This window comes from Mercenaria mercenaria, chromosome 9 (assembly GCF_021730395.1).
Source record: "Mercenaria mercenaria strain notata chromosome 9, MADL_Memer_1, whole genome shotgun sequence".
NCBI lineage: Eukaryota > Metazoa > Mollusca > Bivalvia > Venerida > Veneridae > Mercenaria > Mercenaria mercenaria.
In genome coordinates, this window is record NC_069369.1 from 13160643 (window position 1) to 13187312 (window position 26670).

General features: G+C 38.1%; 2 protein-coding genes across 2 annotated transcripts in view; both read right to left on the reverse strand.

Annotated features, from left to right (window-relative positions):
- The window catches only part of LOC128559402 (protein mono-ADP-ribosyltransferase PARP14-like), a 78383-nt gene extending 59785 nt beyond the window's left edge, over window positions 1–18598 (reverse strand). Inside the window, exons 1-3 of the mRNA XM_053550832.1 lie at window positions 18376–18598; window positions 12315–12342; window positions 4601–5461 (exon numbers count right to left, since the gene is read on the reverse strand). Coding sequence (XP_053406807.1) covers window positions 4601–5461; window positions 12315–12342; window positions 18376–18474 — 988 coding nt within the window. The 5' untranslated portion in view covers window positions 18475–18598. The remainder of the gene's footprint in view (window positions 1–4600; window positions 5462–12314; window positions 12343–18375) is intronic.
- A 78-nt stretch (window positions 18599–18676) lies between these two features.
- Window positions 18677–26670, reverse strand: part of LOC128559209 (uncharacterized) — a 31310-nt gene continuing 23316 nt past the window's right edge. The window contains exons 4-7 of the mRNA XM_053550414.1: window positions 25870–26205; window positions 22067–22131; window positions 19749–19982; window positions 18677–18688 (exon numbers count right to left, since the gene is read on the reverse strand). Of these exons, the coding sequence (XP_053406389.1) occupies window positions 18677–18688; window positions 19749–19982; window positions 22067–22131; window positions 25870–26205 (647 nt within the window). The remainder of the gene's footprint in view (window positions 18689–19748; window positions 19983–22066; window positions 22132–25869; window positions 26206–26670) is intronic.

The window sequence follows — 26670 nt, forward strand, 5'->3', positions numbered from 1 at the left end:
GGCCAATGTTTTCTGACGGTAAGATTTTGAAAGTTTCCACTTTTATAATATGTACGAATAAAGTGTTACTGTAAATGTGTGGAGAGATGATGGGGCTAAGAGATGAGAGAATGATGACATCAGATACTGAATTATGGTCAACAGCTTAATAGAAGAAGATTTTAGCAGGAAACCTTTTGTTGTAACATTTCTGCGTAGCTTGAAGGACTTTGATACTGGGTCGTCCAATGAGGATTGCTGTCAAATAATTTTTGAATAGAACCAGCGGTTTGAAAATAGATCTACAACGTTTGACATATGGCCATATAAGGAAACATTTTCCCGCCCCCTGGTGGCCTTGGATTCTTAATGCCAACAGAATGATTTGAAGGAACTGGGTAAAGGATTATCTAAGAATCGATTCTGTGAAATTAGTTTCAAATCGAGCCAGCAGGCCATATAGGGAAACACTGCCCCGTCCCCTAATGATCATGAATTCTTAATGGGAACATAATTTTGGTACATAGTCATCCAATAATCGTTTCTTTGAATTATTTTCAAATGGAGTCAGCAGCTTCAGAGGAAAATTTTTTTTAGAATTTTCCATGCAGAGAAAATTTAGTCGGTTCCAGCAAGCAACGTTTTGTTTCAAATCAGTATGACTTGAAGGAATCCGGTACATGGTCACCCAAGGAACATTGCTGTCAAATGATTTGAAACGGTTTGATAGACGACGAAAATTTTCAAACATTTCCATTTATCATAAACCCTATCCACGTCCCTTGAAGCCATGGTTTTTCATGAAACAGTTTGATTTGAAAGAATTTTCTGGGGGATCATATAGGACCATTTTGAGAAAACTAAAACTGCCTCAAGGCAATGTTTCTTAACACTAGATGTGAGTCCATAGGACACAGGTGCCCCAATTCCTGACATTGTATATGGTTTCATGATTCTAGGTGAAATACTTTTTTAAGATATAAGCAATACAAACATTTAAAAACTTTATATGTATTTTTCACTAAGTGAAGGAGTGTAACTCTGGCTAAGCGCGCAGTTACATATGCTGTATAATAATACTATTATGTTTTATGACTCTTGGCTGTGTGCATTCTGATATACATGGGACACGAACTTTTATTTTTTCACTAAGTCCAGGACCGTAACTCTGGTCTTGCAAAACTTAAATAAAAAGCACTCGATCAGGTGCACAAATTCACATGCTGGATATATTAAGTGATTTTAGTGATATTTGCAACACAAACGTTTTAGCACCTAAAGTGTATTTTTACTCAGTCAACGACGATAACTCTGGTGTGGTTGAGTGAAATCCCGAACGAAACACCAGGTGCGTAACTTCACAAGCTATATAACAATACCCTTACGTTTTAAGACTCTTTAAAATTCAAATACTTATTGAGATACATACGGCACAAACTAAATACTGCATGCCCTTTATGCATTTTTTTTTTGAAAATCAAGGGCCATAACTCTTGTCTAACTAACAAAAATCCGGAACGAAATCCTAGGTGCATAATTTCACATGCTGAATAATATTCCTATGATGTTTTGAGATATGTGCGAATTAAACGTTTATACCCCTTGGATGCATATTTTGACTACGTCTGCACTTGCTGAGTGACATCTCTAGCTAAATAATACTCCTGTAAGTTTTCATAATACTGTTGACAAAAACTGAGGCACTTTTTATGCATATTTTTTACTAAGACAAGGGCCATTACTATGGTCTGGCTGGAGATATCTCTAATAAAACTTTAGGTGCATAACTTCATATGCTAAATAATATTCCTGTAATGTTTTTACTATCCTGAGTCAAGTATTTTTTATGCTTTTTATGCATGTTCTGACTAAGTCAAGGGCCATAACTCTGGTCTGTCTGTTTGAGATCCCAATAATTCACCAGGTGCATAACTTCCCTAATAAGACTCATGTGAGGTTTAATGACTCTGGGTCAAGTTTTCCAAACATCCATTTACAGAAAACTAGCCCCGCCCCATGCTTTTTACGAAACAAAATGACTTGAAGGAAGTCGGTCGACGGTCACCAAAGGAACATTTCTGTGAAATAAGTTTAAATTCGGACCAGCGGTTTCTTAGAAGAAGGTTTATAATGTTTTTCGTTTCGGTTGCCAGTCAAGCAAAATTCAGCGCGGTTGACCTAGAATTGAAGTACTAAGGAACGCCGCAGCTGTCTTATATAGGTAAATTTCAGGGTAAAAATGCCATGTCAAAACAGTGCCTTATTATGTTAACTTGTCATGTTATGTTCTCAGAGTATAAGCATTTTAAGATAATCAGACAGTGTTCAGACAATTGAACAGCACACTTTCACATGACAAGATGCCTAATTAACATAAGACATTATTTGGACACATAAACATCACACTTTTAACATGATAACATAGCATATTTACATAAGAAGGCACCATTTTGGCAAGTTAACAGAACACATCTTTGTAACATAATAGCACGACCGGTTGACAAGATCAAACGGTAACTTGACATGATACTATATCTCTTTAGCATAAGACTGTTAAAGGCACTGACCTCCAGATTTGGCTATGAATAATCTTTCTTTCAGATTGAAGTTTGGTCATATTATGAACATCAGAATACGAGTTTTTGTTTCTAACATATTTCAAAAATTCTAAATCAAGAGAAAAACAGATGACCGCGTAGAGGATTGAACTCCTGACCGCCGCAGTAATAAAGATATTTTCCTGTCGTCGTAACTAATAGAGCTATTTTGGAATCAGTGAATGATGACTTCAAACTATAGATATTTATAATCGAGACCATTTACTGGAGTAAAGCGCTTTTCGAGTTTCATCGTAAAGAAGTAGCAAAAACAGCCTCTCATGTGTTTCCGTAACATATAGTTTGTCAGTTATTAAGTTTTAAAGACTTAAGAAATATAACATTTATTTCCAGGTTAAAAATATTTTTGTTGTCGACCGATCTGGAGGTCAGTCCCTTTAACATAACACTTTGACATAATAACTTGCCACTTTAACATAATGAGACACTATTTGGACAAGTTAACATCGCACTTTGACATGATAACATTAGGCTAAATAACATATAAAGAAGCTATTTGAGCAAGTTACCATTATGACAATGATTTTAAACATAATAAAAACATGTTTTGACCAGTTAACACCACACTGTGACAAGACAAAATGGCTAGTCAACAATGAAATCACTGGTTCAACAAGTTAACAATAACATATCCTTTAAACAATACTAAGACACTGTTGTGACAAGTTAATATCACGCTTTGACAAGATAACATGAAATGCCCGACATAAGACAGTTGTGGCGTTCCATCAAGGACAACCCAAGAAATATTCCTGTGAAGTTCGGTAGAAATTCGCGCTGTGTAGATGTTCATAAAAGAAATTATGGACGGACGGACGGACAACGGACATCCAACGATCCTTAAAGTTCACCATGATCAATTTGTGCTAAGACATGCTAAAAATATTATCGACCTTTATTCTTTTCAAATCATTTAGGTTGGCGTTTCTTAAAACAAGTGTACTGAAACGCTAAAACACGGCAAGATTATTTACTTATTTTATTACGGTATGAGAGAGTCGTCGAAAATATTGGACAAGCTTCGATCTAACGTTTCGTGTTGGACATCACCATGTGAACGGTTTACATTACGTTAACATCACATACGTTGGAATTTTACAACGTAAACGTCAATTTAACTTTTAATCATTGAATATGCTGGACATTTTATTTATCTTGTAACGGTGTAGCGACTTGGACAGGTATTCTTTATCGTTTCCGACGAGCAGATCTGAATATCCAATTAGAAACTACTCCGAACATATGTTTTACTAGAGCAAGTCGAGCTTCGTGTAGCACAGAAAAAAATACCACCTGAATACCTATTCTATAATGATACGTTACGAAAATATTCTCTTTTTTCGCGTGTTTTTTTTTAAATTCCTATAGTGATTATTAGTGTTCTTCTGAAACCGGTGCTGAAGCAGTGAAAATATTTTATTTCACTGTTGAATTTCAGTATATCACTGAAAAGCATAAAATAAAATGATTATATTTTCTAGATTTCTCACGTCTCTTATATCATTTCTTCAAAATATGACAAGTTTACATTTACAAAAACCTACAGGATACTAGTAAGCAACCCAAAAGACCGACGATAGACTGTTCAATGCTGTTTCTATATTATTATTATTTTCTGTTTTACAAATTTAGGAAAGAAATATGAATATAATTAAACATTGGATTTTGATATGTTACAAAATCTATTGGTTGCACTGATTTTAATTCCCAACAAAACTCATGTCCACCTGCTTAACTCAGATCTAACGATAAAGGGAGTGAATTTGAACCCCGCGCAAAGGATATGTTCTCCATGACAACTTGATAGAGGATATTGTGTCTGATTCATAAGGTATGTTGACAGTAACTGGCGGAAAACGTGTTAGTATTGGTACAGAATCCAGGAACACTAGTGAGGTTAACTGTCTATTTACGTAACTGAAATAATGTTGAAAAACAGCGCTAAACCCAAACAGTGACTTCCTACGTAAGAGTCATTCGAGATTAGTAAAAATGTGTCCTACCTTCATTATTCAAAACTGCTTGTTCACATTCTCTTAAAAGTGTTTCCCCTGCGGCCTTCGCAATGACACGGGCTACCCCGCCAACGTGATTAAGGTCCTGGTTTGCAGCATTCACTATACCTTGAGCAGGTACATGTATGATGTTGGCCTCATACACCCTTATCACCAGGCTCCCATTTTCATATATGTTTAGATTGCTCACATCCTTTGACAATGAAAACTTTCTTTTGACATTTGGCTTGTACAACGACGCTCCTTTGCCAGGGGATAACTGTCCATCGTCTGATGTATCCATTGCTTCCTCTTGTCTGGTGCACTGTCCCCTGTATTTAAGTTTGCTTTGAAGGTCTCCTGATGCTCTGTCTAGTACCTCTTTTGTTCTTGCAAACATAACAATACACGAGTCTTTTCTGTTGTATTTATAAACGATTTCACGGTTAACCGGCATCTTGCTTACAATCTTGCACACTTCCTCCTCTTCGGAAGTATCTACAGGTATTTTACAATTCTGCATGCTTTTAACATCCTGAACATATTTACGCAAGGTCACTAAAGTAGTGCCTACTATGCTAACTGTGCCCGTGACAGACAGTTCCTCCTTACTATCGTTGTGGCTGATTGTAACACCTTCTTCGGGAATGGCGAGTTTGTCACCGTGCAATTCCATAACATCATCATATATAATCTTTGTTACATCATGAATTCGCTCAGTGATTACCTGTTTGAGTGACATGGAAAGATCTTTAGCTTTAGACTCCAACTCCGCTTTAGCATCAAGTACGTTCTTTTTCATGCCAGTGATTTTGATTTTTACTTCACAACGTGGTTGAAGCGTCGGTAGAGACCCTGTCACAAAACGCCCTGAATAAGATATATCATCTACAGTACATCTGGGCCGGCCTACTACCGTAGCTTAAATGTAAAACAACTAGTTACAACTCACCAAATGTAAAATATTACATATAATGAAAATAACTGCATCATATTGTAAATAGCGAAACGTCTGTGGATCGCAACTAGTGTCATGTCGCATCATATGCAAACTTTAATATCTTAAGGAAATACTACACATAGGTAATGAGGACGGGTTTAATTTTTACTGAGGATATTACACGAGTTTCTTTTTCATTTTGAATTTATTAAACGAGTTGAATAAAATAATAAACTGCTAGGGTCTGCCGAGCATTTATTCATTTTATTCAATGATTTTAATTCATATTTTCAATATTGAAAGACACAAATTATATAAACATTTTATCGTATGTAAGCTTTTCAGTTGTTTTTTCTAGCATATAAGACTTGGATTTCTGGCGACTTCGTCGGTGCCGTGTAACAGCCCAGTTTTTCCCCCAGTCAGTTCTTTCCCCGGGGAAAAAACTGACTAGTCAATTCTTTCCCCCGGGGAAAAAACTGACTAGTCAGTTTCTTCCCCCCCCCCACCCCCCAGTCAGTTTTCCCCCCTTGGAATTAGTTTTCTGATAAGGGAAGAAACTGACTAGTTAGTCAGATTTCTCCCTTCAAGTACTGGATTCTTTCAGTATTGTAATTTGGGATACAAGTGTCTATTCATTTTCCATTTAAATTTCAGATGAAACAGGTATTGTTTTTCATTTGAATAAACCTATATGTTTCTTTTTTTTGTAACTTTAAACAATGTTGTTTTTGTCAAATCATTTTTTTAACTTCTGTTTGATTGCCATTACTATTTAATATCTGTCAGGTGCGGGAAAGAAATTGACTGGTCAGTTCTTTCCCCCTTGCATATACTTGACCTTTCAGGTGGGGGAAAAAATTGACCAGTCAGTTCTTTCCCCCCAAGCCAGTACTTGACCTGTCAGGTTAGGGAAGAAATTGGCCAGTCAGTTCTTTCCCCCCTAGCCAGTACTTGACCTGTCGGGTGGGGAGAAGAAATTGACCGCTCAGTTCTTTCCCCCCTAGCATATATTTGTTTGACCTATCAGGTGGGGGAAGAAATCGACCAGTCAGTTCTCCGCCCCCCACCCCCACCCCCAGCATATAGGTTGGGGAAGAAATTGACTAGTCAGTTCTTTCCCCCCTTGCATATACTTGACCTAGCAGGTTGGGGAAAGAAACTGACCGGTCAGTTCTTTCCCCCCTAGCCAGTACTTGACCTGTCGGGTAGGGAGAAGAAATTGACCGGTCAGTTCTTTCCCCCCTTGCATATAGGTGGGGGAAGAAATTGACTGGTCAGTTCTTTCCCCCTTGCATATACTTGACCTATTAGGTGGGGGAAGAAATTGACCGGTCAGTTCCTTCCCCCCTAGCCAGTACTTGACCTGCCGGGTGGGGAGAAGAAACTGACCGGTCAGTTTTTTTTCCCCCTAGCATATACTTGACCTATCAGGTGGGGAAAAAATTGACCGGTCAGTTCTTTCTCCCCCTAACATTATACTTGAACTGTCATGTGGGGGAAGAAACTGACTAATCAGTTCTTTCCCCCTTGCATATACTTGACCTTTCAGGTGGGAGAAAAATTGACCAGTCAGTTATTTCCCCCCAAGCCAGTACTTGACCTGTCAGGTTAGGGAAGAAATTGGCCAGTCAGTTCTTTCCCCCCTAGCCAGTACTTGTCCTATCAGGTGGGGGAAGAAATTGACCGGTCAGTTCTTTCCCCACTAGCATATACTTGACCTGTCAGGTGGGGGAAGAAATTGACTAGTCAGTTCTTTCCCCCCTTGCATATACTTGACCTATCAGGTAGGGGGAGAAATTGACCAGTCAGTTCTCCCCCCCCACCCCCCACCCCCAGCATATATTTGACCTATCAGGTGGGGGAAGAAATTGACCAGTCAGTTCTTTCCCCGAAGCATATAGGTGGGGGAAGAAATTGACTAGTTAGTTCTTTCCCCCCTTGCATATACTTGCTCTGTTAGGTGGGGGAAGAAACTGACCAGTCAGTTCTTTCCCCACTAGCCAGTACTTGACCTGTCGGGTGGGGAGAAGAAATTGACCAGTCAGTTCTTTCCCCCCTTGCATATACTTGATCTATCAGGTGAGGGAAGAAATTGACCAGTCAGTTCTTTCCCCCCTAGCATTATTAGACCTATCAGGTGGGGGAAGAAATTGACCGGTCAGTTCTTTCCCCCCTTTCCCCCCTAGCCAGTACTTAACCTGTCGGGTGGGGAGAAGAAATTGACCAGTCAGTTCTTTCCCCCCTTGCATATACTTGATCTATCAGGTGGGGGAAGAAATTGACCAGTCAGTTCTTTCCCCCCTAACATATATTTGACCTATCAGGTTGGGAAAGAAATTGACCAGTCAGTTCTCTCCCCCTAGCATATAGGTGGGGGAAGAAATTGACTAGTCAGTTCTTTCCCCCCTTGCATATACTTGACCTATCAGGTGGGGGGGGGGGGAAATGACTGGTCAGTTCTTTCTCCCCTAGCATTATACTTGAACTGTCAGGTGGGGAAAGAAATTGACTAGTCAGTTCTTTCCCCCCAAGCCAGTACTTGACCTGTCAGGTGGGGGAAGAAATTGGCCGGTCAGTTCTTTTTCCCCTGGAGCCAGTACTTGACCTGTCGGATGGGGAGAAGAAATTGACCGGTCAGTTCTTTCCCCCCTAGCATATACTTGACCTATCAGGTGGAGGAAGAAATTGACCTGTCAGTTCTTTCCCCCCTAGCATACAATTGACTTATCAGGTGGGGGGAAGAAATTAACCAGTCAGTTCTTTCTCCCCTAGCATATAGGTGGGGGAAGAAATTGACTGGTCAGTTCTTTCCCCCCTTGCATACACTTGACCTATTAGTTGGGGGAAGAAATTGATCGGTCAGTTCCTTCCTCCCTAGCCAGTACTTGACCTGTCGGGTGGGGAGAAGAAATTGACCGGTCAGTTCTTTCCCCTCTTGCATATACTTGACCTATCAGGTGGGGGAAGAAATTGACTAGTCAGTTCTTTCCCCCCTAGCATATACTTGACCTATCAGGTGGGGGAAAAAATTGACCAGTCAGGTCTTTCTCCCCTTGCATTATACTTGAACTGTCAGGTGGGGGAAGAAATTGACTAATCAGTTCTTTCCCCCCAAGCCAGTACCTAATCTGTCAGGTTTGGGAAGAAATTGGCCGGCCGGTTCTTCCCCCATCCCCCCCCCCCCCCAGCCAGTACTTGACCTGTCGGATGGGGAGAAGAAATTGACCAGTCAGTTCTTTCCCCCCTAGCATATATATGACCTATCAGGTGGGGGAAGAAATTGACCGGTCGGTTCTTTCCCCACTAGCATATACTTGACCTGTCAGGTTGGGAAGAAATTGACTAGTCAGTTCTTTCCCCCCTTGCATATACTTGACCTATCAGGTGGGGGGAGAAATTGACCAGTCAGTTCTTTCCCCCCTAGCATATATTTGACCTATCAGGTGGGGGAAGATATTGACTAGTCAATTCTTTCCCCCCTAGTCAGTACTTGACCTGTCAGGTGGGGGAAGAAATTGACCAGTCAGTTCTTTCCCCCCTAGTCAGTACTTGCTTTGTCAGGTGGGGGAAGAACTTGGCCGGTCAGTTCTTTCCCCCCAGCCAGAAGTGACTGGTCAAATTCATTTCCCCACCCGACAGGTCAAGTACTGGCTAGGGGGAAAAGAACTGACTGGTTAATTTCCCCCCCCCCCCCCCCCGACAGGTCAAGTACTTGCTGGGGGGAAAGAACTGACCAGTCAATTTCTTCTCCCACCTAACAAAGCAAGTACTGGCTAGCGGGGAAAGAACTGACCGTTCAATTTCTTCTCCCCAACCGACAGGTTAAGTACTGGCTGGGGGGAAAGAACTGACCAGTCATTTTCTTCGACCACTTAACAGAGCAAGTACTTGCTAGAGGGGGAAGTAATTGACCGGTCAGTTCTTTCCCCCCTAGTCAGTACTTGCTTTGTCAGGTGGGGGAAGAACTTGGCCGGTCAGTTCTTTCCCCCCAGCCAGAAGTGACTGGTCAAATTCATTTCCCCACCCGACAGGTCAAGTACTGGCTAGGGGGAAAAGAACTGACTGGTTAATTCCCCCCCCCCCCCCCTCTGACAGGTCAAGTACTTGCTGGGGGGAAAGAACTGACCAGTCAATTTCTTCTCCCACCTAACAAAGCAAGTACTGGCTAGCGGGGAAAGAACTGACCGTTCAATTTCTTCTCCCCAACCGACAGGTCAAGTACTGGCTGGGGGGAAAGAACTGACCAGTCATTTTCTTCGACCACTTAACAGAGCAAGTACTTGCTAGAGGGGGAAGAAATTGACCGGTCAGTTCTTTCTAGCAAGTACTGGCTTAGGAGGGGAAAAAACTGACTGGTAAATTTCTTCCCCCACCTGACAGGTCAAGTAAATGATAGGGGGGAAAGAACTGACCGGTCAATTTCTTCTTCCCACCTGAAAGGTCAAGTTCTGGCTAGGGGGGAAAGAACTGACCAGTCAATTTCTTCCCACTTAACAGAGCAAGTACTGGCTGGGGGGAAAGAACTGACTGGTCAATTTCATTTCCCCACCCGACAGGTCAAGTACTGGCTAGGGGGGAAAGAACTGACCGGTCAATTTCTTCCCCCACCTAACAGAGCAAGTACAGGCTAGGTGGAAAAGAACTGACTGGTCAATTTACTTCCCCCACCTTACTGGTCAAGTACTGGCTACGTGGGAAAAGAACTGACCAGCAGTAATTTCCTTACCTTAGAAGAAATTGAAACAGGAAAAAGGCAAATAAAAAAATACAACAGAAATTAAAATAAGTTCATTTAAAAACATTTCTTTAATTTACACAAAATATGAAACATATTTCTTATTTTATATGAAATTTAAATGAAAACCGACTATCGAAACTAAAAAAACAGGCTAGTTAAGAATAACCAAGAATAACCAGTTCCAAAGTACTGGCTAGGGGGGAAAGAACTGACTGGTCGAATTTATTTCCCCACCCGACAGGTCAAGTACTGGCTAGGGGGGAAAGAACTGTCTGATTAATTTCTCCCCCCCCCCCACCCCCGCGACAGGTCAAGTACTTGCTGGGGGGAAAGAACTGACCACCAGTCAATTTCTTCTCCCACCTAACAAAGCAAGTACTGGCTAGCGGGGAAAGAACTGACCGGTCAATTTCTTCTCCCCAACCGACAGGTCAAGTACTGGCTGGGGGGAAAGAAATGACCAGTCATTTTCTTTGACCACTTAACAGAGCAAGTACTTGCTAGAGGGGGAAGAAATTGACCGGTCAGTTCTTTCTAGCACGTACTGGCTTAGGAGGGGAAAGAACTGACTGGTAAATTTCTTCCCCCACCTGACAGGTCAAGTATATGATAGGGGGGAAAGAACTGACCGGTCAATTTCTTCTTCCCACCTGAATGGTCAAGTTCTGGCTAGTGGGGAAAGAACTTACCGGCCAATTTCTTCCCACTTAACAGAGCAAGTACTGGCTGGGGGAAAAGAACTGACTGGTCAATTTCATTTCCCCAACCGACAGGTCAAGTACTGGCTAGGGGGGAAAGAACTGACCGGTCAATTTCTTCCCCCACCTTACTGGTCAAGTACTGGCTACGTGGGAAAAGAACTGACCAGCAGTAATTTCCTTACCTTAGAAGAAATTGAAACAGGAAAAATGCAAATAAAAAAATACAACAGAAATTAAAATAAGTTCATTTAAAAACATTTCTTTAATTTACACAAAATATGAAACATATTTCATATTTTATATGAAATTTAAATGAAAACCGACTATCGGAAATAAAAAACAGGCTAGTTAAGAATAACCAAGAATAACCAGTTCCAATTCAGTAACAGAGGAAATAAATGACTAGCCAGGAAAATTGATGAGGGGGGAAAGAATTGACTAGTTAGTTTTTCCCCCCATAAGAATGATCAAGAGTAACCAGTTGCGATTGGGGGGGGAAAATTGACTAGAGTGGGGGGGGGAAGAACTGGTTTCTTCCCCGGGGAAAAAACTGACTAGTCAATTCTTTCCCCCGGGGAAGAAACTGACTGGGGAAAAAACTGACCGTTACACCTGCCAGTAAGCTCCATCTTAAAACCCGGGTTGTAAGATAAACTCGTATAACCAATAACGTATAATTAACTACACCTTTGTAGCATATTCATTTTACTACTGGAACTATTACGTTGCGTTTGTCTTTGTAACGGCAAGACGTAGTTCCTGTTTACGGACGTAATGTTCCCACGCTTTGTTAATGCGTTACTGTAAGAAAAAAGTGTTAGAAGAAAGTCATTTGTTTGAATTTATTTTAGTATTATTTGATGAAAATGGAATGCAGGAAAATGATTGAAATCACTTGTGGTTAGTACAGATGGAAATATCAGACTCTAGGTTAACTGTTTACGCGGTGACTCGGCAGAGCCTCGTTATCGCCAAAAAAAGATACCCTCGCGCCGCATAATTCCCATCTGCACCTACCACTACTGAAATGATCTTGTAATGTAATTGTTTATTACTCTGCCACGACGTCAAACGTTTGATAAAGCATATCATAATCATTTAATCTCGGATCCTGGAGAGTGTGTATAAAATTGCTTTGACCAAAGCAACAACGTTTTCTGCCCAGCATATCTGTACAACTGACATGATTCATCACAAGTGTAAAAACAGACCTAGCATAATGTGCAATGAACCGAATAATGTCCATCATTTCTATGTCAATTTTACACAGGTAAGGACTGGCAGAGTGCAAAATGATCGCAGATTGTTGGATGAAAGATGACAACAGTAAATGACACTTACTTGATCTCTCTTCCTGCCGCTCAAATTTCTACAATGTAAAACATGCGATACGATGAAACGAAATCGAGATATGTGAAATGCGGAGTTAGAACAAGAAATTTATCCATTTCGGGCATTGTTTTATGAGCACTTACCTCGTCGTGATATAATCAAAACAAGTAAAAGTTCAATTTAATTCATATTAATTTTTCTTGCATACCAGACGGGGGATTTCCGGTATCTTTACCGGTGCTGGTAAAATCCATCTTACACCCCGGGGTGTAAGATGACTCTCGTGCTGTAAATGACGTATAACGAACTACATATATGCAGAAGATTTATGTAGTTATTTATGTTTTATTTTAAAAAACGGAATAAAGATTCAATACCTTGACAGTTCCTATTGGTTCCTGATAGTATATTTCTCGATTCAAATCACGTTATTTTATGAAAAATTCATAACGTTACGCTGCATCTGATAAAACAAAACCGGAACTAAACATTGTTGTTTGTTTTGAAACGTCATGACGTCTTTTCTGTTTACGGACGTTGGTTTTCCGCGCACTGTTTAAATATACTGCCATAAGAAATAGTTCTAAAACGAAAGCCGTTCGATTGATTTTATTTTTATTATTATCAAGTTCTTGAAATCGGTATGCAAGAAAAAGAGTCTGTCACTGGTTATAGGTGCAGATGGAAATATCCGGCTCTCGGGTAACTGTTTAGGCGGTAACTCGGCAGGGAGCCTCGTTACCGCCTAAACAGTTACCCTCGAGGCCGGATATTCCTATCTGCACCTACAACCAGTGAAAGAATCTTATAATCTTTAGCTATAACTTGATATAATGAATACACATAACTAGATGCCAACGAGCAACATGTCGAGCCCGCCAGATGTTAAAAGGACTAGGAGTTGCACATGACGCTCTGTCTCATTGAGGCAAACATTTATGCCAAATAAAAAATATCTGCAAAAAGTTACAATATAAGTTATTTATAGTAACAACAAGGGAAGTAAATCTTTTAAAAAATCTAAGTCCACACAAAAATCCTCACCAGTAGAGATAGGTCAAAATACACCTCAATATTGGATGTAACATGCATATTTCACTACAGAAAAGTGGTCTTGATTTTCCCCTACGACCAGTAATAAAAAAGTTACAATATAAGCTATTTATAGTAACAACAAAGGGAGGTAATTCTAGGTTCTTGCACAGGACACCCGGTCTCATGATGGTAAACAATTATGCCAAGTTACATCAAAATCCCTCCATGCATGAAAAAGAAATGCCACGAACAGTCATTCTTGTATCTGACCTTTGACCTCTAAGTGTGACCTCTTGCGCATAACACTCTGTCACATGGTTGTGAACATTTGTGCCAAGTTACATCAAAATCCCTCCATGCCTGAAGAACAAAATGCTCCGTATAAAGTCAATATTGAATTTAACGTTTGACCTCCAAGTGTGACCTTGACCTTTGAGATAGGAACCTGCGGTTTCGCACGACATTCCGTCTCACTGAGGGAAACATTCACGCCAAATATAAACGAGATTGCTCCATGCATGTCAAAGTTATGGTCCGGACAAATAAATCCTGACGGTCGGACGCACGCACACACGCACAGACACCGAACAGCCATTTGGACAACTATGTCTTCGCTTCCGCAAGCGGGCTCGACAAAAATGGAAATATACATATCAAAATACATGTAAGAATGCTATTGAACATCAATATAGTGACAACATAGGGCTTAACGAAAGTGTCTTATGTTCAAACATGAAACTATATGGGACTACTAGTGTGTTTGCCGGTATCCACAACAAAAGAAAAAAATTGACTCGACTCTGGTAGCCATTACTGTAAGGACTCGCGCAGATAGACTATTAACTCTCAATCAAATAAATGTGATATCATTTCTTTTCTGGGACTATACATGTGTATTTTTTTTTCAATATACCGGTATGAAGATAAACAAACCTATCTCCTAAACGACATCCTTTTCGCGCAAAAAGAAGCCTTATATTCTGGTTAAATGTGTTTGGTAACCGTTTCCATGGTCATTGATTAAGATAGAAGATATAATAATAGAATACATTGTTTGCATTCTGGTGGTAACACATTCTGTATATGATTTCCATGAACTTTCTCAAAATGTTTGTCCTTCTGTAACCTAGGACATGACATAATGATTCAGTTTACTTTTCAAACTTGTTCGACATGCAGTGCTAGATTTTCGATTGCTTTGAAAATCCTAGCGCGCTTGAAATATAATACCGGGAATATTCTATTTAGATTTTTAAAAACTTGAATTTCGATATATCCGATCTTGCACAATTTTTAATCTTTGAATTATGATCTTCAGCAGATCGCAGTTTCAGTTTCATACTGAAATTAAGCTTTTCAAAATTTGAAGTACAATTTTAGAGCTAGCTCGATACTAATTGCTTGCTCGGTAATTGACTTTAAAAACTTTTGAAAAATCAATATCAATTTTTAAACAGGCTGTTCATTCAATACAAGATCGAAATTTGGCTTTTTGAATATTATAAATTCCGATCACTGAGCTGGCCCGAAATTAAAAGAAATTTTGAAATTTGACGTTTTTCAATCTTCAGGTGTAGCTTGGGATCAAAATTCGACAAGTTATGAAGTTGAATTTCGATCTTCGAATTGGCATACGATTCTAAGCTAGTTGGACACTGCTCACGACGTAATATTAAATGTGCAGTTATTTGATTAGCTCTACACAAAAACTGTTTAAAACCTTTATTTCATAATTGCGATAATCAAACAAAGTATTATAAAAGCGAGCTTCCATCTGATTGTAAGATATAGGTATCGAGTAATAAGGCGCTTTAAAATGTGAACAAACAAAACAATAGCATAAATCTTAAGACAATACACAACGTTTACGCTGCAAGTAGTAATTCTTCGTTGGCCCAGCGGTATTGGTATCCGTCTTATACCTTTTCGTCGGGAGTTCGATTCCCGGACCCGTTAAAAAGTATTTTGAAAACTGTATTTAATTTCTTTTCTTTTCTTTAAATACGATACAACGAAAACAACACAAGTTTGTTAATCTAGTACTTACTTGTTAACTAACTTATATATGTCATTGTAAACACGTAATCATGTTTAAATACGCTTAATCTTTAATATGATGTAATCTTTTTGAGGCTTTCGTGAATAAATTAGACACCAGAGAAAAACAATCTTATACAAAGTATATAAATTAAATGGAAATTAAAAAAAAATGACGAACGCAAGGTTCGAACCATCAAAACTATCACTACAAAATGATTACATGTCTATCCACTCAACCTTACTGCCAATATCTTTTGTTTTAAAAGAGATTGCTAAGTACTGATTGTTTATTTATATGTTGCTAAAATAGAAACGCCATAATACTGTGCGGCACTTATAGCAGAAATTATTTTTGCAAAATGATTGTTCGGTTTTATAATAATGTGTTTGTTGAGAATACCGTTATAAAGGTATTCTGATTCATCCACTAAATACCATTTAGGTTCCGATCAGTTCTAATTTATTTTCTAATTTATCTTTACAATCGCTGCAAATTAGTTGACAATATTCCTTAAATCCATATGATCAAAAGTATTATTGTAACGGTACATTGGCGAAGAAGGGATTACTTGTTAGACATCGGTCTAAAATACGGAGTAGGCCGAAAACTAGCGAACAGTCTCGACAGCAGATTTACCTGGCCAAACTTATTATCGGCTTTTGTGGCGATTTTCACGATGGGTCTAATTTTCCCATATGAGACTTGTAACAATTTCCAAGTCCAAAAAAGGCAATAATTCAGCCAAAATTGTTGACAGAGTTATGTACTCTTAACTACAGATAGAGACTGTTATAATAAACAAGTGAGGAAAGTTTCAAAGCCATATGTCCAACACTTTGCACAAAATGTGATCTGGTACGAAAAACTTATCCAAGATTTCTAAGTTAAAAGGGGCCATAATTCAGCCAAAATCCTCGATACAGTTATGTCCTCTTGCCTAAAACTGGACATGACGGTGGTACACAAGTGTTGAAAAATTAATGCTTTATCTCAAAAGACTTTGACAAAATGTGGACTAGTACGAAAAACCTAAACCAAGGTGTGACGCCGACGCTGACACCGACGCCGACGCCAAGGTGAGTAGGATAGTTCTACTTATTTTATAGTAGAGCTAAAAATATATTTTCAAGGGCAGATAATTCAATATAAAGCCTGGGTTTACATATTTCCGTTTTAAACTTGATTCTGTCAGTACACAAAGTTTAAAGAAATTTTGTCCATAGGAACATTTTTGCCGTATATACATAACAGCAACATGCCTTTTCTATGTTAAACCGGAAGTAAGGACGTAACGTCTTTTATCCGGAAAACCTAGAATAAAGCCTGGATTCGGCGTACGAAAATGAAAATTGTTTTATGAATTATTGGCACCGATGAGTAAATTTTATTACAATAGCAACGTTACTATCTTTCTAAAGTTAAAATATGATATTAAAACATTTGAACACGCTAAGTCATTCAAAATAATGGCTTAAAACTAGCTTGAAATTTGTGGATCATATATTGTGAGCAAATATCTCAAAAACAAGCACACAGACCTATATATTTTATTTCATCATATTATAGGCAATATGTTAATTTACAACTGGGAGAAGTTTCATTAAAATCTACATTGCAGAAAAAATTCTATCCGCTAAAATGTTATGAAAATAGTGATTTTCCCATAGACTTCCATTATGAAAACTTGCGTGAGGTCCTATTATTTCAAATCAGTCTAGCAAAATAATCAAGAATACGACCCTATCTTTTTTATTTGCTGAATTTTCTAAGTATGTTCTGAGGTTTTGAAAATTCAGTGTTTAATCAAAATCTACATTGCGTAGAAAAAATTGATCCGAACGTGCAGAACTACCTTAATGACATCGTTTCTGACCCTTCGGAGACCAACATTCTAACTAGATTTCATACAGAAATTGTTGAAAATTTGACCTCTAAAGTGGTAATAAAGTTTTTGTATAATTTGATCGAGTGACCTAGTTTGTCCCTACGTGTTCCATTTTCGAACTTGTCCGACATTTTAAAATGCAAACATTCGGACTATGCTTCATTAAGATTACGCCAAAAATCCTAAAGTGACGATTGAAATATTTACGACGGACGGAGACATTTCATAATGGCTAACTAAAAAGCTCGAATTGACTCTACTGGCTTTTTACCGGAAAAGCACTCTACTAAATTTGAGCTAGGGGTATGGGCGATATGCATGGCGCACCATCTTCGTATGGGGAACATCTGTACGAAGTAATATTAAAATCTCCTCATGGTTCAGTTACAGACCGAACAGGATAAAAAAAAACTGTTGACCTTTCACCTCCAAGTATGACCTTGACCCTTTAAGCTAGCTTTTGCGCATGACAGGTAGTAACATCATGGAGAACATTTGTGCCACGAAATATTAAAATCCCTTAATTAAGGAATGACAGACTTATGGACCGGACACGAAATTGCCGACAGAATGATGTAATGACGGACGGACGAGCAGACGGAAAAGCGCAATCTTATCGTCCCCTAAACTGGATTTTAACCATTAGGGGACTAAAAAGCAGTAAAACTTTCTTTTTATAAATATCTGGTCTCTTTCTCAATTTCAAAATTCAGCCGAATCTGCGTCATTTCAATGCAATACATACATTTTTGCAAAATTTGGTGGAAACTAAAATGTTGAAAAAATAGTCCAAACTGTCGATGAGAAGCTTTAATAATTACGCTAGATTAATGGTGACTATAAGGTTGTGTCAATTAGGTAAAGACGCAAAATAAAATTTCAGCTTAGCATGTTCAACCTATAGAAAAAGTATTTGGAAGTAGATAAAATTGTTGCAACATAATTTCATTGTGACAATGCAAAGGTTTTTTGCAGAAGCACGAATTTTGATAAAGCTAATCTTATGTTAATATGTTGATATATCTTGCGGTTATCTCAATAGTGCAAGTAAATTATTTTTTTCTTATTCTATCTCATGATTTTTTTAAAGATTTATTTTACTTACGTACCTGTAACAATGCAGTATCTTTCTTGAAAATAACAAACAGAACTTCTTTCAGCTTTGTATCAGGACAATCTTTGTGGTGTCGCTCCACGCTTCCAAACATTTCAGAAACAACAAGGTCTACAGGGTACAAAAGGGTTCCTGTTCCTATGACTGGGAATGCAATAGTTTCATGTCCATAGTCGGACGCTGTCTTCAAACACAGCGACAAAGCCTTCCGAATACTCTGAATGTTAAAATGTTAAAAAAAAATTCAAGTTAAGCAAATATAAAGATAGTGTCAAGTTTTCATACATAAAATACTGCTAAAGTCTCTTCTTTAACACACAGAAATGAATATATAAACATATAAATTATTTAAACACATCACAGCATATAGAATGACAGTGTTCTTTCCTCGCTTGGCGTTCAGCATTAAGAGGATAGTGCTAGCACTGGTCAGCCCCGTGTCAGTATAATGTGACTGGGTGGGGTATCATGCCACGTTTCTACGGCGTGATATTCCAGTGAGGCAGCACTATAAAGTTGGGCATTGTGCTTACTGCTACAAGTAGACACCGTCGTTTATATGACTGAAAAATTGTTGAACAAGACGTTAAACCCGAACACACAAACTTACCGGATGTTGTATCAAGAGTAGTGTTTATTATTTACCATTAACGGCTTCATATATAGGAAAAGCTTCAAATGACTTTAGCAATTAAAATGTAGACAAAACCTGAAATTTTCAAGTTGTCTAAAATGCTACATTTCCAATACAAAAACAAGCGCTTATAAAATATGTCATTCAGCAGATGAGGAACTGTATTCAGAAAATGACCTTATCAATAAGTAGGGGTTGACCACACAGTTTACGAATAGTGGCAAACTGTCAAAATATATGTCTAAATTTTGTCTAATTCAATGGCAAGATATCAAAAGTTGCTTATAATCAGGCTATATCTAAATTTTATAGAGATACACATTCTAAAAAAGTATGTTTGAGATTAAAGAAATAATACTGCCGATTTTCGTTATTTTCCTTATTCAAGGGCAAAAACTCTAGTGATCATGACTAAAATCGTTTGACTAGTTACTGAACTTGGCCTTGGTTATATGTACACATGGATACAAATTCTGTATAAATTCAGTTTAGTTCCAAGACAAAAATACATTAGTAATTAAAAAAATACACGATGAATGTTTGCAATTCTGAGTAATTCAATGACGGTAACTCAATAACGACTAAAACAATCTGGCTGGTTATCGGACTTGGTATAGATAGTATACCTCTTGATATTCTGTGTGTGGTGAACATTGGATAAATAGCTATTCAAGTTAGAGGGTGGCCATATTTCGTATTTCACAAGCGTATAGATAAAGGTTACATTCACAAACCTCTATGTCGTTCTTTGTGTCTCCATCGTATCGCGGAAGAGTAATGTGAAAGACTTGTTTACACATCAGCTTGTAACCACCAGTCACAGCAATCATATCCGGCGTAATTCCCTTTGGATGCTGATCTCTACATTCTTGTTGAAGCTTACGTCCGGCGGCATTCAAGAGAGCTAATGATACTTTACCATACGACAAATCCAAATTTGGTGCGGTTGTATTCACTAGCACATCTGCCTAGAATTCCCAATGCAATAATTTAAAACTTTTATTTCCCTACATTATATTTAAATCAACTGATTTTGCTTCAGCCAAAATGTTTTACACATGAAGTAATATTTATGGTAAATGTTACTGTGATTAAGGAACGTAGCATTCCCTTTGTGATTACTTTCCCCTTCATCTTCCTCCCCCATGCCCCCCCAGCCCCCACCCCCACGTTTTACCCCATTACCACCTCCAACCCCTCTATTTATATTTGGCATATATCTATATGTACTTGTTAGATTTTTGAAGCAACCCGTCTGTAATATTTTTCCATTACAGCTTCTTTTTGTTGTGGGCCTTCTTTGCAAATGCGTGGCTCTGAGGCTGTGTTATTGGTGCTCTATGCTTCCGAGAAATCTACCCTTACCTATTACCTTTTGTTATAATAATATTAGAAGTAACTGAATATTTATTGTTTGGACAGGTAAGGAACGATGGATCTAGTTTATAAACAAGAGATCACAGAGTGATCTTGGCGCCCACCAATGAGCCATTTTTGAATGTTCCAAATTTCAAGACTAGCTCAAGGTCAAAATCAAGGTCAAATTTCATTTCGTTACACAACACTGTGCATGTGAATCATGCATGTGGTCCAATTTTGAAAGCTGCAGCTTGAGAAATGTGAAAGTAGGTTACTACATCAATTTCAAGGTCAAAGTTCATTTCGGTACACAAAACTATGCATGTGGTCAAAACTTGGAGGCTGTAGCTTGAGAAATATGAAAGTAGGTACTAGGTAAAAATCAATGTCAAATTTCAATTCAGAACACAAAAATATGCACATGGACAAAATTTGAAGCCTGTAGCTTCAGAAATGTGAAAGTAGGTCACTAGGTCAATCTCAAGATTAAAGTTCATTTCGGTACACAAAACTATGCAAGTGGTCCAAATTTGAAGGCTGTAGCTTGAGAAATGTGAAAGAAGGTCACTAGGTCAAAATCAAGGTCAAATTTCATTTTGGAACACAAAACTATGGATGTGGTCCAAATCTGAAGCCTCTACCTTCAAAAATGAGAAAGTAGGTCACTAGGTCAATGTCAAGGTCAAAGTTTTCTTCGGTACACAAAACTATGCATGTGGTCCAAATTTGAAGGCTGTAGCTACAGAAAAGTGAAAGTAGGTCACTAGGTCAAAATCAAGTTCAACTCATGTCAAGGTTCATCTTGCCACTCAAAACTATACATGTGGTCCAAATCTGAGTGTTGTAGATTATGGACAAGAAGATTTTAAAAGTTTTTCCCTATATAAGTCTATATGAACCATGTGACCCCCGGGGCGGGGCCATATCGCCCATCAATGCACTATCATGAAATATGACCTTTAACGTCTAAGTGTGACCTTGACCTTTGAGCTACGGACCTGGGTCTTGCGCGCGACACGTCGTCTTACTGTGGTACACATTCATGCCAAGTTATTTGAAAATCCATCCATCGATGACAAAGATATGGACCGGACACGAATGCACTATCATGAAAAATGACCTTTAACGTCTAAGTGTGACCCTGACCTTTGAGCTACGGACCTGGGTCTTGCGCGCGACACGTCGTCTTACTGTGGTACACATTCATGCCAAGTTATTTGAAAATCCATCCATCGATGACAAAGATATGGACCGGACACGAATGCACTATCATGAAAAATGACCTTTAACGTCTAAGTGTGACCTTGACCTTTGAGCTACGGACCTGGGTCTTGCGCGCGACACGTCGTCTTACTGTGGTACACATTCATGCCAAGTTATTTGAAAATCCATCCATCGATGACAAAGATATGGACCGGACACGAAAATTGCGGACAGACTGACAGACGGTTCAAAAACTATATGCCTCCCTTCGGGGGCGTAACAATTTTGAAAGAGGACCATCCAAGAATCATTCCCGTGAAGATTGGTGTAATTCTGCCCAGTGGGTTTCAAGAAGATTTTTTTTTGAAAATTGTGACGAAGGACGACACATGACGGAAGACGCATGGCACATGACGGACGACGGACATTGGGTGGTCATAAAAGCTCATCGAGAACCTTTGGCTCAGGTGAGCTAATAAAAACTAATTACCTTTGTTTGGTCTAATTTTCCTTTTATGAGACGAATATCTGGTGCTTTGGACTTATTTTGTAATTCTGTAAAAAAGAGAATATAAAAACTGAACGTTATCATATGTTTTAAAGTAACACAAGAGATCACAGTGATTTTTGCATCCACCACTGAGCCATTTTTGAATGTCCCAAATTTCAAGACTAGTTCAAGGTCAAAATCAAGGTCAAAGTTCATTTTGGTACACAAAACTGTACATGTGGTCCATGTATGTGGTCCAATTTTCAAAGCTGTAGCTTGAGGAATGTGAAAGTAGGTCACTAGAGCACTTTCAAGGTCAAAGTTCATTTCGGTACACAAAACTATGTTTGTGCTTCAAATTTTAAGGCTGTAGCTTGTGGAATGTGAAAGTAGGTACATGTAGTAGGTAAAAATCAAGGTCAAATTTCAATTCGGAACACAAAACTATGCATGTGGTCCAAATTTGAAGCCTGTACCTTCAAAAATGTGAAAGTAGGTCACTATGTCAATGTCAAGGTAAAATTTATTTCGGTACACAAATCTATGCATGTGATCCAAATTTGAAGGCTGTGGCTACAGAAATGTGAAAGTAGGTCACTAGGTCAATCTCAAGGTCAAAGTTCATTTCGGTACATAAAACTATGCATGTGGTCCAAATTTGAAGCCTGTACCTTCAAAAATGTGAAAGTAGGTCACTAGGTCAAGGTCAATTCATGTCAAGCCACTCAAAACTATACATGTGGTCCAAGGTTATAAACAAGAAGATTGTTAACGTTTTTCCCTAGATATAAGTCAATATAAACCATGTGAACCCCGGCGCGGCCATATTTGACCTTAGCGAGATAATTTGAACAAACTTAGTAGAGAACAACTAGATGATGCTACATTACAAATATCAAAGCCCTAGACTTTGGGGTTTTGGACAAGAAGATTTTCAAAGTTTTTCCCTATATAAGTCTATGTAAACCATGTGACCCCAAAGGGCGGGGCCATATTTGTCCCTAGGGGAATAATTTGAACAATCTTAGTAGAGGACCACTAGATGATGTCACATACAAAATATAAAAGCCCTAGGCCCTGTGGTTTTGGACAAGAAGATTTCCAGTTTTTCCCTATAAAAGTCTATATAAACCATTGACCACCAGGGCGGGGTCATATTTGACCCTAGGGAAATAATTTGGACAATCTTGGTAGGGGACAACCAGATGAAGCTACATACAAACTATCAAAGCCCTAGGACCTGCGGTTTTGGACGAGAAGATTTTCAAAGTTTTTTCCCCTATATAAATCTATGTAAATTATAAAAATAAACAAAGGGCCAACTCGCTCAAAAGTTGTTGAACCATTCTGATTTTCAGGGGTACAACTAGTGTACCAATACATCATTCTGACAACGTTTGGTCAAAATCCCCCAGTAGTTTCTGAGGGGATGCGATAACGAGATATTGTTAACGGACGGAAGGACGAACGGACGACGGACCACGGACGCAGAGTGATTTGAATAGCCCACCATCTGATGATGGTTGGCTAAAATAGGGTATTTATAATAGTAGCTAAATCTGGGATGCTGTATTCGACTCGAGTGGTTTTTTGCCAGATCGGATCTCACAAGGCGCGCAAGCGCCGAATGTGATCCGACCTTGCAAAATCCACGAGAGCCGAATACAAAAACCCAGATCTAGCTACTGTTATAATGACCCTTTTATTATATACCTTTACCTTTTATGTCTGTTGTTTTGTTATTGAACGAAATTGTCAATGTTAATCGATATTCAAATGGATCTAAGTCAAGTTTTTATGTGCGTTTTTATAGAACTGTGTTAGGTCATGCATATTTATGAAGTAGTCCGGCAGCATACAATACGGAAGGTGCAATATGGAATTTAAAAGGTACAATACGGAATGTTTTCTGTCTGTTCACATTTAATTGTGAAATACAAGCTGATTTTTTACAGAATTTATATAGGTATATAATAAAAGAAAATATCTTCAAAATTAAAGAACCAGTATGGAATATATTATATTGTACTATATCCAAGGTGAGAACAAGAATGCTGTCAACATTTGTAAGACACGTGAACCTGAAAAAGCTTTAAAAATTATAAAGTCCAAAGCTGTGGCATAACTCAGTTATGAAAGTACCGATAATATGTAAATGTGTGCATCATGTTGGTGATGTGCATCAAGCTCCGTTTAATTGGATGGAAAGGTGGAGCTGAGTACACAAAAGAGTGTGACGAACGGACGGGATGGCTGATGGATAGACAGTTCAACCCGCGTTTTAGACAACGAGGACATAAAAAAATCTGTTGAAAAAATGCACTGACACTGCCTTATAGCTCAAACTCAGAATACAAAGTGACGGCTAACTGAAAAGAGTTTTCTAAGAAAAATGCCGGCATTTTGTAAATGAACAAAAGTATGTCAAACATATCTAAAAAAAATTGTAATCAGGTAAGGATTTTACCAAAGATTTTAAGCTTCATGCTGCTTTGCCAGCTGAAAAGATATCTATTTTGTTTCCAATTAATGCATTTTATTACATGTTTTTTTTATAAAAATCGCCCGACCATACTCTGCTATATGAGCAGTCTATATTCATCACATAATTACTGATTACTAATCAGTCAGAAATTTAAAAATAAAAGTTGAAAATAAATTTCTGATGTTATCATACATTCTTTAAATGACTTGCCGGTAAGTAGTCAAAACAACTGGATCTCGGTCATTTGGAGCCATTCAATAATTGTATAATATTAGGCCCTTAAATATTAATAAATGTTCAAAATCTTTTATTCCTTAAAATGTTATGTGTTTATAAACAAGCTGCGTTTATACCTTACATGTTGACTGTTGATGTAAATCGAACAACATTTATATCATATCAACCAAGCTTTTCAATGATCTGACCTAATGACATTGTTTGTTTTTTTCTTAAGTGACCCAGTTTCATTTATCCTGAAAAGACATTTTGACAAAGTCTCATGACGATTAGGTGGAGAATGAAGCCTTTACTGTGTTAACAAGATTTTTCTATAATTTGCCCTCGTGACATAATTTTGAACCAAGATAATAGATTCAGAACCGTTCAAGATTGTACTGAAGGGAATATTCTGAATATAAAGTTTCATTGCAACTTGACCAAAACTGTGTCCCCTAGAGTGTCAATAGTGAAAACTATTTACGACGACGGAAAAGACGAACAAAATAGTTCAGCTTCAGCACTAATTTGTGCTTACCCAATTTTGAAACGGTAAATGAAAATGCATTTACTGTTTCTAACTTTCTTTTGAAAGTCAAGCTTCAAAGAGAAAGTTGCTGAAAACACAAATTTCTAAATAAAATGCATTGAATAAAAAATGCATTTTTGCCATATTCATGTAATACTGAGGTATTAAGTAACAGAAAGCATAGCCAAGAACTACAAAAATACTATAATAACAGATCTATCTGCAATATCAGTAAAACATCCAAGAGTTCCCATAACGGTATTAAATGCCTAAATTATCTTTATTTACGCATGCTATTTTCTTCAATGATATATAAATTGCCTAATTGTGCGTGCATTTTGATAATCTTGATGAAACAAAACTTATAATTTACTCCATTAGAGACTATCAACTTCAGGCAATTTTTGGGCAAAAGTGAACTTTTTTTCTTCCTTGCCTTTGTCTAAAATATGCCGTTGATATACGGGAGATGAAATGGTCGAACTGTTTCCTTTAAATTTTAATACCGTTACAGGCAAAGAGTCGCACATTCGTTAACTATGGCGATATTTTGGTATAAAACTTCACCATTACCTTTCAGCATGTTTGTCACATATTCTTCAATATAGGTATCTGTCCTCTGTAAGTAATCCCGCGAATCTGTGAACAGCAATACCAATTTAGGTAAGTCATTAGACCTTTCCAGTAGCCAGCGTACTGAACTTTTCACAAAACAGCTTATATATTCATCGAATGGCCAGTTTACAATAGGTGTTATAGGCATAGCAACTGATTTTTCTTTTCCATCCGATACTTTTGTCAACAGAGTTGTTACAAGACGTTCCAAGTCGGATTCTTCCGACCGTCTCCCATCGATCCAACATGGCACACCCATTGTAACACATTTACTGTTTCTGGAAAATCTTCTTTCTGTTAAAGTAAAAACGAAACTTACATGTGCAATGTTAACAAGATGAATGAAATTATAAAATGCAAACATTTTAACATATACCAAAGTTTCGTAAGTTCAATTCGAAAAGACTTTCGCTTCACACGTTTTACATAACTTTTTATGCTGAAAAATCTTCTGAAAAGTATCTTTTTTCTTTAACCGTAAAGACGATGTGACCCTATATTTTTATGTAAGAAAATCCAGTTTCAAATTCGTCTGCTATTTTATTGATAGATATATTCGAAGTAACAAAGTTTAACTAAAAGATGCTGTTGTAGAAAGGCGCGTGTCAAAAGGGGACAAGTGCGAAAGTCAAAGAGACACTGATGGTTGACTGCAATAGGGATCATCTACTTGGCATGTACAATCATCCCATTAAGTCTCAACACTCTGGGCCAGGCTTGTAGTAATGCTAATGCTAATGCTAATGCATTATTTTTTCA